The sequence below is a fragment of the Trachypithecus francoisi genome, unplaced genomic scaffold (assembly GCF_009764315.1).
Source record: "Trachypithecus francoisi isolate TF-2019V2 unplaced genomic scaffold, Tfra_2.0 Lachesis_group8, whole genome shotgun sequence".
Lineage (NCBI taxonomy): Eukaryota > Metazoa > Chordata > Mammalia > Primates > Cercopithecidae > Trachypithecus > Trachypithecus francoisi.
In genome coordinates this window covers 48,232,822-48,250,207 of record NW_022681473.1, presented here as the reverse complement: position 1 = coordinate 48,250,207, position 17,386 = coordinate 48,232,822, and the positions used below count along the sequence as shown (strand labels likewise).

Sequence of the window (17,386 nt, the reverse complement as noted above, 5' to 3'; positions counted from 1 at the left end):
TTCTCACTATGTGTGGGTCTGTTGCCTTTAACTTAGGCAGGGTGATATGGTTTGGCTGTGTCCCCACCCAAATCTCATCTTGAACTGTAGTTCCCATAATCCCCATGTGTCGTGGGAAGGATCTGGTGGGAGGAAACTGAATCATGAGGAGGTTACCCTCACGCTGTTTTCCTGATAGTGAGCACGTTCTCATGAGATCTGATGGTTTTAGAAGCAACTTTTCTCTTTTTGCTTAGCACTTCTTCCTGCCATCATGCAAAGAAGGACATGTTTGCCTTCCCTTCCACCATGATTGTAAGTTTCTTGAGGCCTCCCCAGCCATGTGGAACTGTGAGTCAATAAACCTCTTTCCTTTATAAATTATCCATTCTCGGGCAGTTCTTCATAGCAGTGTGAGAATGGACTAATATACAGGGAGAACTGAGAAAAGCAATCACTCTTCTTGCTGTTCATGTACCAATGTCTTTTCCATGGAAACTCCAAGCTTTGTGGGAAAAAATAATGCGTCTTTGGAACTCCTCTTATCCAACGGAGGACTTCTTTCCTCTCCAACCTCCACACTGTATCCACTGCCCTTCTGATAACAGCATTTCAATTTTCATTTGGGGATCACTTTCTCCTACCCTCAGTCCAGGTGGTTCAGGTGCTGCTGACTCCCTGTCCAGCTGAGGGTCCACATTCTCAGTGACTGGTTCAGGAGTTGACTACTCCAGGCCAATCAGAGTCAGCCCTGGGACTTCGGTTGGAGCTGCTGCAATTGTGTGGGAAGGCACCGCTTAAGAATGAAGTTAACACAAAGGAAAGCAGGTGGAGAAACATAGAATCCTAAAAATTTGGCTTAAGCTCCTACATCTAACCATATGTAAAACAGATATCTCTTTGGATTTTTCAGTTGTTAATAAATAAATTCCACAGCATCTTGCTCTCTCACCCAGGCTGCAGTGCAGTGGCATGATCATGGCTCACTGTAGCCTTGATCTGCTGGGCTCAAGCGATCCTCCCACCTCAGCCTCCTGAGTAGCTGGGACTACATGCCACCATGCTCTGCTAATTAAAAAAAAAAAAGAAAAAAATTTGTAGAGACTGGGTCTTGCTCTGTTGCCCAGGCTGGTCTCAAACTCCTGGGTTCAAGTGATCCACCTGCCTCAGCCCCTCAAAGTTTTAGGATTACAAGCATGAGCCACCCTACTGGGCCTAAATTCCCTTTTTCAGTTGTTAGCTTGAGTTTGGTTGCTGTTACTTATACTGGAAGGGGTCCTGCCTATTAAATCATTTTACAATGACATATTGAGATACTGATGAGTGAGGGCCCACCCATTGTTAACATTCAGTGGCTCTATAAATTCCAATAGGAGGAAAATATGGGAAATATTCAGGAGCCCATACTTAAAGAAAAAGTAATTCAGCTGGGTGTGGTGGCATGCCAAGGGAGGTGAATCACCTGAGGTCAGGGGTTCGAGACCAGCCTGACCAACATGATGAAATCCCGACTCTACTAAAAATAGAAAAATTAGCTGGGCATGGTGGTGTGCACCTGTAGTCCCAGCTACTCAGGAGGTTGAGGCAGGAGAATTGCTTGAACCTGGGAGGCAGAGGTTGCCGTGAGCTGAGATTATACCACTGCACTCCAGCGTGGGTGAGAGAGCAAGACTCCACCTCAAAAAAGAAAAAGTAATTCTTACTGTAAGCTTATAAAGGGACAACTCTGTTCCACAATGTACATGGGACAGTTTTTTTTCTCTTTTTTCTTTTTTTCACACGATGAGTTTTAGCTTTGTCTTTCCTTTCTCCCTTTAATCCTCCATAACTAGATTAGTGTAACCTGAACCAACAGTCCTCAAGTTGCCTAAGTTGGCCATTATCTTCTTTTTTTTTCTTTTTTTGATACAGGGTCTCACTATGTCACCAAGGCTGGAATGCACTAGTGCGAACAGATATCACCACAGCCTCAGCCTCTGAGGATCAAGTGATCCTTCCACCTCTGACTCCTGTGTAACTGGTACCACAGGCTCCTGCCACCACGTCTGGCTAATTTTTAATTTTTTTTTTTTTTTTTTTGTAGAGACAAGGCCTTTCTTGTTGCCCAGGCTGGTCTCGAAATCCTGAGCTCAAGCAATCCTCCCAACTCAGCCTCCAGAAGTGCGGGGATTACAGGCATGAACCACTGTGCCAGGCCTATCTTCTTTATTATTTCTTACATCCAGGAAACCACCCACAGAGGATGTGCTGAGGCTACTTCAGAGATGATGAAGGCTCTGGCTGCCCTCTGGATCACACTCTGGCCAAGTTGCTGAAGCTTTAGAATCTGGCATGCTGCTTTGGTTATACTTGCTCTGATATTTCTAAGTGGTTAGTCCAATTGTGATACCCAGGTAATTGTATCTCCTTGTTATTCACACCCCAAAGATAAAAGAGCATCTTGTCATAAGAGCCAGATAGTGAAACAAATATGCCACCTATGGGTATGACATTAGAATTGAGAGGAAATGAAGGATTCTTCAACTCTGGAACCCTAAGACTGTGGGCACAATGTCTCAGCCCAACCAATTGTAACATGGATTTTTCTTCCTTCCCTAACCAATCACCATGTATTTGCCGAGCACCTATACAGCCCCCATTGGGACAGGCACCTGGGAGTATAAGAAAGTAGTAGAGAAAATAGCCTTTGCCTTCAAAGCCAGACAACCCTGAAGCCCAATTTAATTATGGTAACCACATTGAATACTGTTCCCATAAACACCTGACCCTCAAATCATGGAGTCTGTTAGTCTTCTCTAACCTTGGAGCTAATTTAACCATAAGTCTTAGTCCTTACTATGACTGTACATGAGTATATACACTCCCATATATGCCAGTGCTTCCTGGAAATAAATTTGACAGAGGATGATAAATAATTTTCTTTAGTTTAATACCAGCATTTATTGCAAAACAAAGCTTTAGAGGGCGGCTAAGCGAATGGTAGTCAGTTTGCCACTGGGCAGTTTTCTAGCCCTGAAGACTTTGGGGTTATGAACAGTTCCTTATTCCCATGGCTCCCGGGACTTACATAAGATGCGCCTTTGTGCACAAAATGTTCATGCTCTGGATGCAGGTAAGAAGGTGAAAGTAATATTCCCTACTCCCCCACCTTACCAGACCTAAACATTTAACTTACTAAGTTATGGAATTTAAGGTCAAAAAAGTTTTTTGGTATTCTCCCTGTCTCTTTGCATTCCCAATAATTTAACACATGACTTCTCAAGTCAGGACACTTGTCACAAAACAGATCTGCAATGCTCGATTTAGCACAATGATGGGAAAGAATGAAGCACCCCTGGGCTGTCAATGACTGTATTACTCAGGCAGCTTGGCCATGCAGAGCATAGATGTTTAGCTAAGACAACACAAGCCTTTCCAGATAGGCTGCTGTTCCCATGCAGGTCATGCTATGATCATGAACATCTGAAACCAGTCACTGTTCAAGAACACAGGAAATTCCTGATACTCAGTGACCATTTTGGTCCTATGTGTCACTTTTTGAAAATAACAGCGGGCACAGATTTTAGAACCAGTTGGACCTAGATTCAAGAACTGGTTCCACCACACATAAACTGTGTGACCTTGGGCAAGTGACATCTCTAGTCTCAAGTTCCCCATCTGTAACATGGGATAACAGTGTCTCCTTGGGCTGTTGTGAGGATTAATGGAGACAATGCACAGAAACAGCATAGCACAGTGTCTGGCACACAGTATGCCCTCAAATACAAATGTCTTTACTACCCAATAGGTATTCCTTCCTCCTTTGCCCCAGTTTTTTCAAAGTGGCAATGTACACTGCAAAACACTTACAGTTCCCAACCTCCCTTGTAGCTGAGGATGATCATATAACATAGCTTTTGGCCAATAAGATATAAGCATAAATTGTTAGGTGGGGTCCTCCAGGAAAGTCTTTATAAGAAGACAAGCTTAGCTAACCCCTCTCTTCTTCCTGCCTGGGATTTAGACTTTGCTGAACTGCAACATGATAAAAATAAGGATGCCAGTCATATGCTAAAAGCTGGGTAGAAGGAGATAAAGAGCCCATGTCCCTGATTGCATGACAGTGCTACTGTACCAATCTACTGACTACCCCTGGATTTCTGCTATGGGAGAAAACTAAAACCCAATTTGATTATGCCACCCTAAATTGGGTTGTTCATTTCTAGCAACCAGACATGACCCCTAACTGTTACAAAGGGCTACTCTTGTAACAGTTGGGCCCCAGCATTTCTAGCATATCACAGAATACTATTTGTCTGTTTAGAGCAAATTCTTATTTTCCCTTCCAAGTGGGAAGAGCACATACCTCAGACTGGTGATACTTCTCACTTATTTCTTTTCTTCACAAGAACTTGAATGTTAACAGATCTTACCAAGCAACTGTGCACTGATTATTTTATTCTGCCTCCAAGTCATTTATCTCATCAGGCAATGAGGAATAATATTTCCCTCTATCTTAACGCTAAATGCGCACACACCCCACACACATTCAATCTCATTCAAATACTGAGATGGGAAGAGGAATGACAGCTTGTAGGGGCTTGATAGAACCTTAGTCCTGATGATCAACATAGCCTTTCTGTTGTAATCCCACTCAAAGGATCCCTCCCAACTCACCTTACCTAAATGACCAAACTAGCAGCCCAAGAACAAGAACCCAGGCCCCTGAGAGTCTTGGAGAGTTGGATCTGAGCCAGGCCAGATGATGAAGTCCTGCCATGGGAAAGCAGCTCAGCCTGTGTTAACAGATCCTGGGTCCTGAGCACTGAGCTGCAGTCTCAGGAATAGGGTGGGCTCAAAAGCCAGAACCCACTCTGGGCATAATCAATAGACTTGTACAAAAGACTGAAGAGAAAGGAGCCCAAAGTATGCGGAGCACCCTAAGGCAGGCTCACTCTTTTGAATGAGTTCCTAGCATTTGAGAAATGGAGAAGGGAGTTAGTTTCTTCTTTTCCCCAGAGTTAAATAGGGCAGCCCCCTTGGGATGGAGGGAGAATAGCCTGCTACTTTTCATGCTGTGCTCTGCCTAAATTAACAAGAGGGCTTGACAGCTTTGATGACACCCTCCACAATCCTTCAGGCCTCCCTCCCACAGAGAAGAGCAAGGCTGCAGAATAAATGAAACAAGCAGAATGCTACGCTGAGGTTGCCTCCTGCCTCAGTAGAGCAGCTATTGGCAAAGTCCCTTTTAAAGTTGTAGGGATTGACAAACCAGATTAAGAAAAGGAAAAAGCTACTCCAGGCCTGCCAGCCCTCCTCACTTTGTTCATTCCTGCCTGGAGAATCCTTCTCTGTTTCTTTTACCTGGGTAAGCCATGCCACCAGTCACAGCTCAACCTGAGCCACCCTGAAGCTCTAGCATACACCATGCTCACTCACTTTCCATCTCCCCAGGGAAACCAGCAGTCATGGTCTGGGAGATACATTCTTTTAATGGCCAGGGCTTGGTTATTGTTACCATATGCTAGGTTCTACTGTGTGCTAGGAATCTGTCACGGACAACCTGTAATCCCTGTAACAATTCTGCAAGGTCAGGACTGAGCCCAGGGAGGCTGAGGGCACACACAACTACTGGATTACCTATAATAAATGGACTCTAACAAAGGACAGGAATCTGGCAGCGGCAGCCATCACTGACTGAGCACTTACTGAATGCAAAACTCTGAGCTAAGCACTTTACTACCTCTTCTTATCATCACACAAACCCACAGTGCTAGAGACATTTTTCTTTCATGAAAAGTAATAAAAGTGGCCGGGCACGGTGACTCACATCTAATCCCAGCACTTTCGGAAGTCAAGGTAGGTGGATCACTTGAGCTCAGGAGTTCAAGACCAGCCTGGCCAATATGGCGAAACCCCATTTCTATTAAAAATACAAAACATATTAGCCAGGCGTGGTGGCAGGCGTCTGTAGTCCCAGCCACTCAGGAAACTGAGGCAGGAGAATTGTTTGAATCTGGGAAGTGGAGGTTGCAGTGAGCTGAGATCGTGCCATTGCACTCCAGTCTGCGTGACAAAGCCAAACTCCCTCTCATAAAAAAAAAAAAAAAAAAGAATGAAAGTGATGCTCAGAGAGATTAGCCAACTTGCCTTGGATCATGCAACTAGTGACATAAGCAGGACTCAAACCTCATCTGATACGACTCCAAAGCCCTGTGCAAGGCTGAAAACATGTCTATAAATTACTTCTGGTGAGGATCCAAGAGGCTAGTCCAGTCTCCGGGGCTGTCCAGCTACACTTTGCCGATGGTGATTAGAGTTTGGAAGGCCAAAGACTTAGCTCTCAAAGACAGTGTAAATAACCTAAAATGTGTGGGCCACTTCTGAGCAGGCCGATCCCCCATGCACGAGTCCCAGGAGAGGATTCCGATCACTCCCAGCCATCCCAGATCCTCACTGGAACATCTTACAGGTAGAGGTTTCTCAACTGTTTTGTTCATCTGTTCATCCATTCATCTGCCTACCCACCTGGCCAGCCAAACATCCATGTACCTGTTGCAGATCATAATCTCGAAAGATACAATCCTGAACACCATCATCACGAAAGGTCAAAATCCCTAAAGTTGAAAATCACAATCCCAAAAGATTAAAATCCAGAATGTTGAAATCCTAAAAGCCAGATGTGGTAATGGAGGAGCCAAATATCATTCCTTCTTCCTGTATTCCCGCACAATGGAAGAGATCAGTAAAACTGTTCCCTCGCAAAATGATGAAAATCCAGAATGCTGAAATCCTAAAGGCCAGATGTAGTAATGGAAAAGCCAAGTATTCTTTCTTCCTGTATTCCTTACAGCACAATGGAAGAGATCAGTAAAACTGTTCCCTTGCAAAATTGCTATGGTAAGTGTACAGGGCTACTTAATGGTGAAAGACAAAAGTTTAAAAGCTAATTATCACTAGCGCTGCAAAAGGGGAAGAGCGCTTAATTGCAACAGCTGAGCAAGAACCAGAGTTTCAAATGGACAGCAAATACTACAACATCTCTATACTACAACCATTCTCTAAATGCAAGTACAGCGAGTATTTTGAAAAACATAAAAGTGAAAATGCAAGCAAAAATAACAAAAATCTCCCCTACCAAATTATTCAACCATGTATAACGTCTGTCCCTTCACACATAGGGCCAATTTGCTACGTTGTGTGTTTCACCTTCACATTGTTCCCAATACTAGAGGTACAAATTGTACAAAGACTTTTAGAGCGCTCTAATTTGGTTTACACATCTTTTGCAAATTTGACTCCTTGAAAGTGCATTATCACAAGGTTGACTTTGTGTGTAAGCATTTTATGTTTGTAAAACTGCTGAAATTTCCTCAAAAAATGAAGAAGTGTCCCTTTTTTATACCTCCATTTGTGAAAGATAAAACTTCTTGAGATTTCAGCTCTTTGGATGACTGCATATGAAAATTTGTAGCCCAAACCCCCATGTATCTACGCATTAACTGAACACTTATTATATGCCAGACACTGACAGATGAGACCTATGCAGTTATCATTTTCAAGGAGCCTTAAGTCTGGTAGGGGTGACAATGAGAAAGCATGTCAGCATAACTTTAGCATGAAAGACCTATGATTAAGGAATGACAGTGTACTACAAACAGGGATATCTGACACGCTGAATAGTCAGGGAAGGAGGAAATATCATTCATCTGGGCTAACCTGAGGATATGCTGGGGTTGCCCTGGTGCAGGTGAGAGGGCTGGTAAAGTGGGTAAGCAAAGCCCAGAGGGATCCCGGTTGTCTCATGAGAAGGACCTCTATCCTCCCACACCTCATCAGTCTATTCTCCCCTTGCTCACTTTGGTTCAGCCATGCTCTATGCTCATTTATACATGCCATCACCTCTGCCCAGAACACTCTTCCTCAAAGTTTTGTGTATCTGACTTTCTTGTATCAATCAGGCCCCATCTAGAATCCTTTCCTGACCACCCAAACAAAAGTGGCTACTCCCTTGCCCTAGTCCTACCCTAATTCATCACTCGGTCTTACTGTCTTCATGTATAGATCTTGATACAAATTGTCTTAATGATTTCTTGTTTTCCTGTTTATGGTTTGTCTTCCTGCCCCACCCCTCCAGAATGTAAGCAGCATGGCATCTTGCCTCTCTCTCCTTGAACACTACTGTATTCTTAGCATCTTTAACAGTGTTTGACCCACAGTATGCCATATATATATATATATATATGTGTGTGTGTGTGTGTATATATATATATCCCAGCACTTTGGGAGGCCAAGGTGGGTGGATCATCTGAGCTCAGGAGTTATATATATATATATAAACTTTTTTTTTTTTTTTGAGATGGAGTCTTGCTGTATCACCCAGGCTGGAGTGCAGTGGTGTGGTTTCAGCTCACTACAACCTCCTCCTCCCGGATTCAAGTGATTCTCCTGCCTCAGCCTCCTGAGTAGGTGGGATTACAGGCATGCGCCACCAAGCTAATTTTTGTATTTTAGTAGAGACAGAGTTTTACCATGTTGGCCAGGCTGGTCTCAAACCCCTGACTTCAGGTGATCCGCCTGCCTAGGCCTCCCAAAGTGCTGGGATTACAGGCATGAGACACCACACCTGGCCACCCTTAATAAATATTTATAGAATAAAAGACTAAATGGATGAATGCATGAACATATGCACCAACTCAAGTTGCTGAAAGAAGTTCAGCATGCCACAGAGAATTGGAAATGGCAGGAGATGAACCAAAGGTGTCTGTAGGGACCAGGTCCATGTATGGTTTCCAAAGACTAAGGAAATTGGACTTCATTCTAATGGTGACTCTACTGTAAGTTTCTTTAGTCCCAAGACAGGACTGCAGCTACTCCAGAGAACACAGAGGTTAGGAAATTGAGAAAAAAGATGAGTTCTGTTTCTGATATGCCCTCCTGCCTGAGTGGGTCACTTGTCAGTTTTGTGAGCTGCAAATAATCTCCTTACTTAGTGCTTTAGCTTATTAGAGAGGAAAAAACATCCTTAGACAAGATAGAAAAGGGAGTACTATGGGGGAAGTTGGTAAGACAGATTTCAAAAAGGTTGTAGAGAATTAAAAACCAGAGTCCACAGCATGGCCAGTGGAAGAATATGGACGTGGGGTAGAAGATGACTGGCAGGGGTAGAGAGTAGGCCCTGCCAGTAGTGTAGGGTGTCCCTCACAGCACATGATGTGGGATCTCAAATATACTGGAATTCATGTCTATCATGGAGTTCTGAAGCCTGTGTAACAAACAAGAGAACAAAAAGTCAGAGGTGCAGGTTAGATGCGGTGGCTCACTCCTGTAATCCTAACACTTTGGGAGGCTGAGGTAGGTGGATCACTTGAGCCCAGGAGTTGCAGGCCAGCCTGGGCATCATGGTGAAACCCCATCTCTACAAAAAATACAAAAAAATGAGCCAGGCACAGTGGCACATGCCTGTAGTCCTAGCTATTTGGGAGGCTGAGGTGGGAGGTTCACTTGAACCTGGGAGGCGGAGGTTGCAGTGAGCCAAGATCATGCCACTGCACTCCAGCCTGGTGACAGAGTGAGACTTTGTCTCAAATAAAAAAGTCAGAGTTGCAGTGAGGGCTCTTAGCTCTGCTCCTGGGCCAGAAGAATAGGAAGAGGCTGGGGGAAGTGGGAGCTGAAGACAGATAGGACTTAGGATGGGGCTGTAGGGACCCTGAACTATTGGACAACTCACACTGCTAGGAGATGAGTACATCCTGGCAGGGGAGAGAGTGTAGTTTGTTCATAGGAGACTCATCATTGAGATCTAGGAATTAATGATGAAACTGGAAGGGGGTAAAGAGAAAACGGCTGAAAATACTGTCAAAGCAAATCCTATGGAAGTTAATATAGCTGATAGGGAGCACCTATTATGTCTCAGGCACTGTACTAAGCAAGCACTTGATACATTTAATTTAATCCTTGTAGCAAGCCTATGAATTAAGAAAAATCAAGGTTTCAAAAGCATGCATAATTTGCACAAGATGACATTGGCAGAAAGTAATAGAGCAGGGATCTGAACCCAGGTCTATCCGATTTCAGAGACTAAGTGCTGGGAAGAGATTCTTAAGGCAAAAGAAACAGGTATAGTAGGAAGTGAGGAATAAATCAGCCAGCCTGGACATTGATTATTGATGCCCTCTTTACCATGTCCCAGTAAGCCATTTCTGCCCATGGTCCTCTGCCCACGGAGTCCTAACACTTCCTTGGGAACCCACACCACCTCGCTCTCAGTCCTCACGACCTGGATACGGTTCCACCCCTGGTTCTCAGAAGTGAAGCATGTGTTTCAGGCCTCCGCTATCAGCATGATGTTGTCCCTGGCCACGGGAGATGGTTGGGGACATAAATGCAAAGTAAACCTGCCTAATCAGTATGAATCTCAGAGCTTCTGGACCAGACACTGGCTCTTTCCTACTGGATTTTAACTTTGATGACATGAGTTTGGGACCACTGCAGCTATCTTGCCACCAGGCCCTAGATGTGCCAGGGACCTCCTCATGGAGCTCAAGACTGAATTCAACACACAGGTGGGAAGGGCCCAGACTCTGAGAATATGACTTCTAGTGATATTGTCTGAGCCTTGAACCCCATTGTTTCTAAAGCCAGATCTATCTTGAGCTTTTCAGTGACATGAACCGATAAATTCCCTCCTTTTGAAGGTAAATTTCTCTGTATTTTCTGTCATCTGCAATCAACAGTCCTAATACATACCACCACTAATAAAGGAAGCATCTGCCTGTATGAATAAAGAGAGAAGCCTCTGGGTGAGAATCAGAGAGGGAGCAAATGAAATGCTACTGTTGGGGCCACCCACTTACAGAGATGGAGCTTTTCCAAGGCCAAACACCAAACTGGAAGACAGGCAAGATTTAGTGTGCCTGATGAATAATTTTAACCAACCAAATGTCTGAATATCTTATTCTGGAAAAATAGAACATTTAGTAAGTCTGTATTTGCTTGGCTGACAATTTCAGCTCTCAGAAACTTATGGAGAAATGCTATTATGTCTTTATTGGAAAAACTTGTGTTTTTTATTTTGTTTTAGTTTCTTGGGCTCTTTTTTGTTTTTGTTTTTGTTTTTTCTGTTTTTCATTTTGTTTTGTTTGAGATAAAGTCTCACTCTGTTGCCCAGGCTGGAATGCAATGGCATGATCTCGGCTCACTGAAACCTCTGCCTCCTGAGTTCAAGCGATTCTCCTGCCTCAGCCTCCTGAGTAGCTGGATTACAGGAATCTGCCACCATGCCCGGCTAATTTTTGTATTTAGTAGAGATGGAGTTTCACCATGTTGGCCAGGCTGGTCTTGAACTCCTGACCTCAAGTGGTCTGCCTGTCTTGGCCTCCAAAAGTGCTAGGATTACAGGCATAAGCCACTGCACTGGCCTGTGTGGTTTTTTTTGTTTTGTTTTGTTTTTTTGAGACAGAGTCTCGCTCTGTCGCCCAGGCTGGAGTGCAGTGGTGCCATCTCGGCTCACTGCAAGCTCTGCCTCCCGGGTTCATGCCATTCTCCTACCTCAGCCTCTCGAGTAGCTGGGACTACAGGTGCCCGCTATCACACCTGGCTAATTTTTTGTATTTTCAGTAGAGACGGGGTTTCACTGCATTAGCCAGGATGGTCTTGATCTCCTGACCTCGTGATCTGCCTGCCTCGACCTCCCAAAGTGCTGGGATTACAGGCGTGAGCCACCACACCCGGCCTTGTGTTTTTTATTTTTTATTTTTATTTTATTTTATTTTTGAGATGAAATCTCGCTCTGCTGCCCAGGCTGGAGTGCAGTGGCCGGATCTCAGCTCACTGCAAGCTCCGCCTCCCGGGTTCCCACCATTCTCCTGCCTCAGCCTCCCGAGTAGCTGGGACTACAGGTGCCCGCCACCTCGCCCCGCTAGTTTTTTGTATTGTTAGTAGAGACGGGGTTTCACCGTGTTAGCCAGGATGGTCTCGATCTCCTGACCTCGTGATCCACCCGTCTCGGCCTCCCAAAGTGCTGGGATTACAGGCTTGAGCCACCGCGCCCGGCCGTGTTTTTTATTTTTAAAGGGACAAAACCTTGGGCAAACATGATCATGAAGTTTTAAGAGTTTATTAAGAGCATAATAAAAATACATCTCAAAGTCAGAGAAAAACTAGGGATGATACAGTTGCCTGAGACTAGGGAAAGGGGAGAAGCCCTTCCAACACCAAAACCTGATGCTAAAAAATACCCAAATCTCAGCTATCTAGATTAATCCTCAAGGGTTCTAGCCAGACATCATTTATCAATCATGTACTTTTTTCCTATAAAGTTCAATCTCATTCTCAAATTCTCTCTTACCTAGCATCCTAGTCAGCCACAATGAATTGAACAAAGTTGGGACACAAGAAGAAACCCATTTTGCCATCTCTAGTGTAATAACACAGGGAACTCTTGGAGCTCAAATTATAAAAGGACATGTACAAGAAATGAAAGGTGGGGCACAAATCCATAGTGGAATGGGTCCACATGAACAATGGCAGAAAATGCAAAGTCTAGAAGGAGTTGTTTGTTTATTTAAAGTAAAACAAAATTTCTATTTATTAAAATAAAGGAGGGTTTAAAAAAAACAGATGTAGGTGTCTCTGGTTAGGGAAGAAGACCCAGCATAAACAGAGAAGGCAGAATTCTCCAGCTTCTAGGTTTAATTCCACATCTTCATTAAGAAGAATGATCTTCACCAGGAAAAAGAGAACAAACTTGGTTAAGAGAGCCTGAAAGTCCATGATGGGGAGGAAGAACAGGAAGCCCTACTCTCCTGTAGTTGAGCTCCAGGCCCAGCTATCGGTGGTGCCCCAGTGACATAAGGAAATTTGGGCTTGAGAAACCTATTGGGTGATCTCTAAGGAAGGGGGAAAAGGCCAGAATATTAGAAACTGGCAAACAGCATTCTGATTTTGAAAGAAGAGGAAAAACAAATTCCATAGCCTATCATCAACCTCTGCAAGAGGCTAAACAGCACTGCTAATCTTGGCAGATTTCAGAGCACACAGGAAAGGAGGCAGCAAGAAAAGGCAAACAACTCAGTTGAAAAATGGGCAGAGGATAGGTACAGGAAATGCACTTAATAGGAAATACACGTGGCCATTGAGCTGGGCATGGTGGCTGGTGACTGTCATCTCAGCTACTCAGGAGGCTGAGCTAGGAGGATTGCTTGAGGCAAGGAATTCAAGACCAGACAGGGAAACACAGTAAGCCTGTCTCTAAAAACTCTTGTAAAATTAGCCAGGCATTGGCCGAGCGCGGTGGCTCAAGCCTGTAATTCCCGCACTTTGGGAGGCTGAGACGGGTGGATCACGAGGTCAGGAGATCGAGACCATCCTGGCTAACATGGTGAAACCCCATCTCTACTAAAAAAAAAAAAAAATACAAAAAAATAGCCGGGTGAGGTGGCGGGCGCCTGTAGTCCCAGCTACTCGGGAGGCTGAGGCAGGAGAATGGTGTAAACCCGGAAGGCGGAGCTTGCAGTGAGCTGAGATCTGGCAATTGCACTCCAGTCCAGGCAACGGAGCGAGACTCGGTCTCAAAAAAAAAAATAAAAAATTAGCCAGGCATGATGTGGTGGCCCACACTGAGGTCCCAGCTACTAGCGAGGCTGATGTGAGTGGATTGCTTGAGCCCAGGAGTTCAAGGCTGCAGTGAGCTACGATCATACCACTGCACTCGAGCAGTGAGTGATAGAGTGAGACTCCGTGTCTTTAAAAAAAAAAAAAAAAAAAGTTGAAATACAAAAGATCTTCACCATCATAGAAATATACATTAAATTAAGATAATCAGATACTATTTATGTATCAGGCCAGTAAAATTAAAAGACATAATATCAACTATTGGCAAAGATATGGTGAAATGACACACTCACTAGTGGAATACACAGTTTTGTTTTGTTTTGTTTTGAGACAGAGTGTTGCTCTGTCGCCCAGGCTGGAGTGCGGTGGCCCGCAATCTCTGCTTACTGCAAGCTCCGCCTCCCGGGTTCATGCTATTGTCCTGCCTCAGCCTCCGAGTAGCTGGGACTACAGGTGCCCACCACCACACTCTGCTAATTTTTGGTATTTTCAGTAGAGACGGGGTTTCAGTGTGTTAGCCAGGATGGTCTCAATCTCCTGACCTCGTGATCCGCCCGCCTCGGCCTCCCAAAGTGCTGGAATTACAGGCATGAGCCGCCGCGCCCGGCCACACATTTTTCTTTAAAGGGCAATTTAGTGGTATTGGTTAAAATTAAAAACGTGTTATACTTTTGCCCAGCAATCTGAAAGACTCACACATGCAGAGGCTTGTAGAAGGTTAATACAGAAATTTTAAATACAGGTTTTAAAACTACACTACAGTACATCTACACTGAAATACCATATGAGTAAAAATTAAAGGTGATTCATATATACTGATATTTAGTGATCTTTAAGACGTCATTATTCACGCTTTCAGAAAGCACAAGAGAAACTTACATATAAGTGCATATATGTATATAAATGCATAGAAAATAGTTTAAAAGCCAATTAACCTGATTATAGAGATTACCTTGGGAAGGTGATTTGGGATATCTTTGTCTTTAGTTTTTGCATTTTTATACTTAGAATGTTTTCATTCATTATATAGTTAAATATACAATATACATTTAAAAATTTGTATATACTTAACTATATGTATACATATATATACACACACGCATATATATATACATAGTCAGACTTCTCTGTATCCAGGCTTTCATATCCGTGGATTCAACCAACCACAAATTAAAAATATTTACAAGGGAAAAAAAGGATGGCTGTGTCTGTAGTGAACACATGCAGACTTATTTTCTTGTCATTATTTCCTAAACAATACAGTATAACAACTATTTGCATAGCATTTACATTGTATTAGGTATTATATGCAATCTTGCAATCTAGAAATGATCTAAAGCATGTGCGGAGGTTATATGCAAATACACTATTTTGTATAAGGGACTCTGAGTATTCTGGTATCTGTGGGGCTTCCTAGCACCAGTCCTCCATGGATACCAAGGAATGACTATATACATATACTGTAAACATATATGTATATTAAAAGAATGAAGAATAAAGACCAGGAAACAGTGACTGTTGGGGACTAGCCTGTGCACTAGGAGTAAGATGTGTCAAATCTAGCCAGTTTCCTTCTCCTGGGGTGAGAAGGGAGATGCCAACCACACTGTGAGCTGAGCCCCGCAGGCTCAGGCAGAGCCTTTCAGATCATTATTATGGAAACAACCGAAAAATGCAGGCTGGATGACAATGCTAGAAAGTAGAGTCAAAATTGACTGTTACTGATTCAGGGTCCATGTGGAAGCTCCTAGGGCAGTCTTTGGTCCTGTCCTGTTCAACATCTTCATTCATTCATTCGTCTAATCTCTCACTCACTCACTCACTCAACAGACATTTCAGAGCTTACTATGTGTCAGATGTTGTGCATTGAGATATAAAGACAGGCTGGGCATGGTGACTCACGTATGTAATCCGAGCACTTTGGAAGACCGAGGTGGGTGGATCACTTGAAGTCAGGAGTTCAAGACCAGCCTGGCCAACGTGGTGAAACCCTATCTCCACTAAATACAAAAAATTGGCTGGGCATGGTGGCAGGCACTTCTAATCCCAGCTACTCTGGAGGCTAAGGCAGGAGAATCGCTTTAACCCAGGAGGCAGAGGTTGCAGTGAGCCAAGATTGTGTCATTGCGCTCCAGCTTGGGCGACAAAAGCGAGACTCTGTCTCAAAACAAAACAAAACAAAACCAAGATATAAAGATGATATCTGCTTTAAGCCTAGGATACTGAAAATTAGACAGAAGGAGGAAACAAAAACAGTGTGAAAAATGCTCAGACTGAAGTGCTATGGGAGCTTCAGAGGGAAGAGTCTGACCATACCCTGGCCTCCTGATGGAGGTCACTATTTATACCTCTATTTATATTTCATGAGGTCTGTATGCTGCATGAAAGAGACCATAAAGCTAGGAAATACCACGAATTCCGAAAACCACATATATATGAGGTGGAAAGATTCACAAGCTAAACATACCAGTGCAATCCATTTTCAGTCACTAAAAAGTTCCACCCTTAGGTTGCAAGCGAATACACTTCAGTTTTGAGGCCTCACTGAAAGAACACTGTCAAAGAGCAAAGTATCAGGATAGGAAGGAATGGGCCCAATGTGAGATGAAGGCCAGATAAAGGTATACCCAGACTTTTTCAGGGCCACTCTGATCTCTCTCTCTGAGCCCTTGACTTCATTCATATTCCTCTTGTTTTCTCTCAGGGAATCACCTACAGCCAACAGACTCAGGAATTTCAAGATCTCTGATTATATGCTTGGTTGAACTATTTCAGAGAGGGAGCAACTGGAAGATCACTCCCAGGTCAGGTCCCAGCAACATGGCAGTTAGTCTGTAGCAGATTTTCAGTTTGCAAGACGTTTCTTGACTGTCCTCTCCCAACCTGGTGCCCCAAAGTTGTCCCTTCATACATAAGAGAAGAAAAACCGAGAAGCACACACATGCCAGTATCCATGGCTGTGGATCCCAGGCAGTCATTTCACCCTTCCAGGCCTTAGTGTTTTTGTTTAACGAAGAAAGTTTATAAAGAGAGGGTAATGCTTAATACAAGTGAGCAAACGGAATCTCAGGCACCCAAGAGGACCTATCTGGGTCCTAATCCTAGTGTAGGAGGTGCTGTGGCAGGGACCCTCCGTCAGGACTAACCTCTTCAGTGATGATCGAGACAGCACCTGTGCAGCCTGGTTCATGGCCCTGACCCAAGCGTTCATGTCCTCCTGGGTGTCGGCACTGAAGTAGTAGGTCCTCATGCCTGACTGCTCGGCCTGAGAGCCCGCTGTGGAGCTGTTATAGATGAGCGCTCGCATCCCCGTGTGCACAGCCTGTAGCATGAAGACAGAAATGCAGGTCAGAGGGAGGTTATCACACACTTCCTTTATAGGAGCAGAAGCAAGGAGGCACTATGGCCCTTCCAGACTAAAAGTCCAAGCACCACCCAACTTGTTTCCACTCCTAGAAAACGTCATAGGCTACATTTCTCTTTCTTAGTGTAGCCAGGCCCAGTGACAGCTGTCTGCTCCCCACAGCAAAAGCCCTGCAGCTGTAACTGTTTCCTATTTATCTTACTCCTGCTTTGGGGGTTGGGAGTATGCACAAAGTCAAGGCTTATTGTGAGAAACAGGCTTTTCAGAAAACCCTCATTTCATAGAGGTAGACTCTTGGGAATCCCTGTTTTGTTTTTGCTGAAGTCTGTGATTCCTGCTTTGGCTATAATCAGACAAGAATTGACTCAAAACTGGCTGCAACAGCAGGTGGCTTGATGTGGATGTTCACTGTGCTTCACTGCTTAGGCATGAAGTGTGATGTGTGCTCCT

The 17,386-nt window shown here is 44.0% G+C and overlaps 1 protein-coding gene across 16 annotated transcripts in view; it reads right to left on the bottom strand.

The window, feature by feature from the left end:
* The window catches only part of PLEKHA7 (pleckstrin homology domain containing A7), a 235,342-nt gene that overhangs the window by 48,424 nt on the left and 169,532 nt on the right, over positions 1 to 17,386 (bottom strand). For all 16 annotated transcript variants that reach the window (XM_033204225.1, XM_033204215.1, XM_033204219.1 and 13 more), the window contains one exon: positions 16,719 to 16,894. In XM_033204225.1, the coding sequence (XP_033060116.1) occupies positions 16,719 to 16,894 (176 nt within the window). The remainder of the gene's footprint in view (positions 1 to 16,718; positions 16,895 to 17,386) is intronic.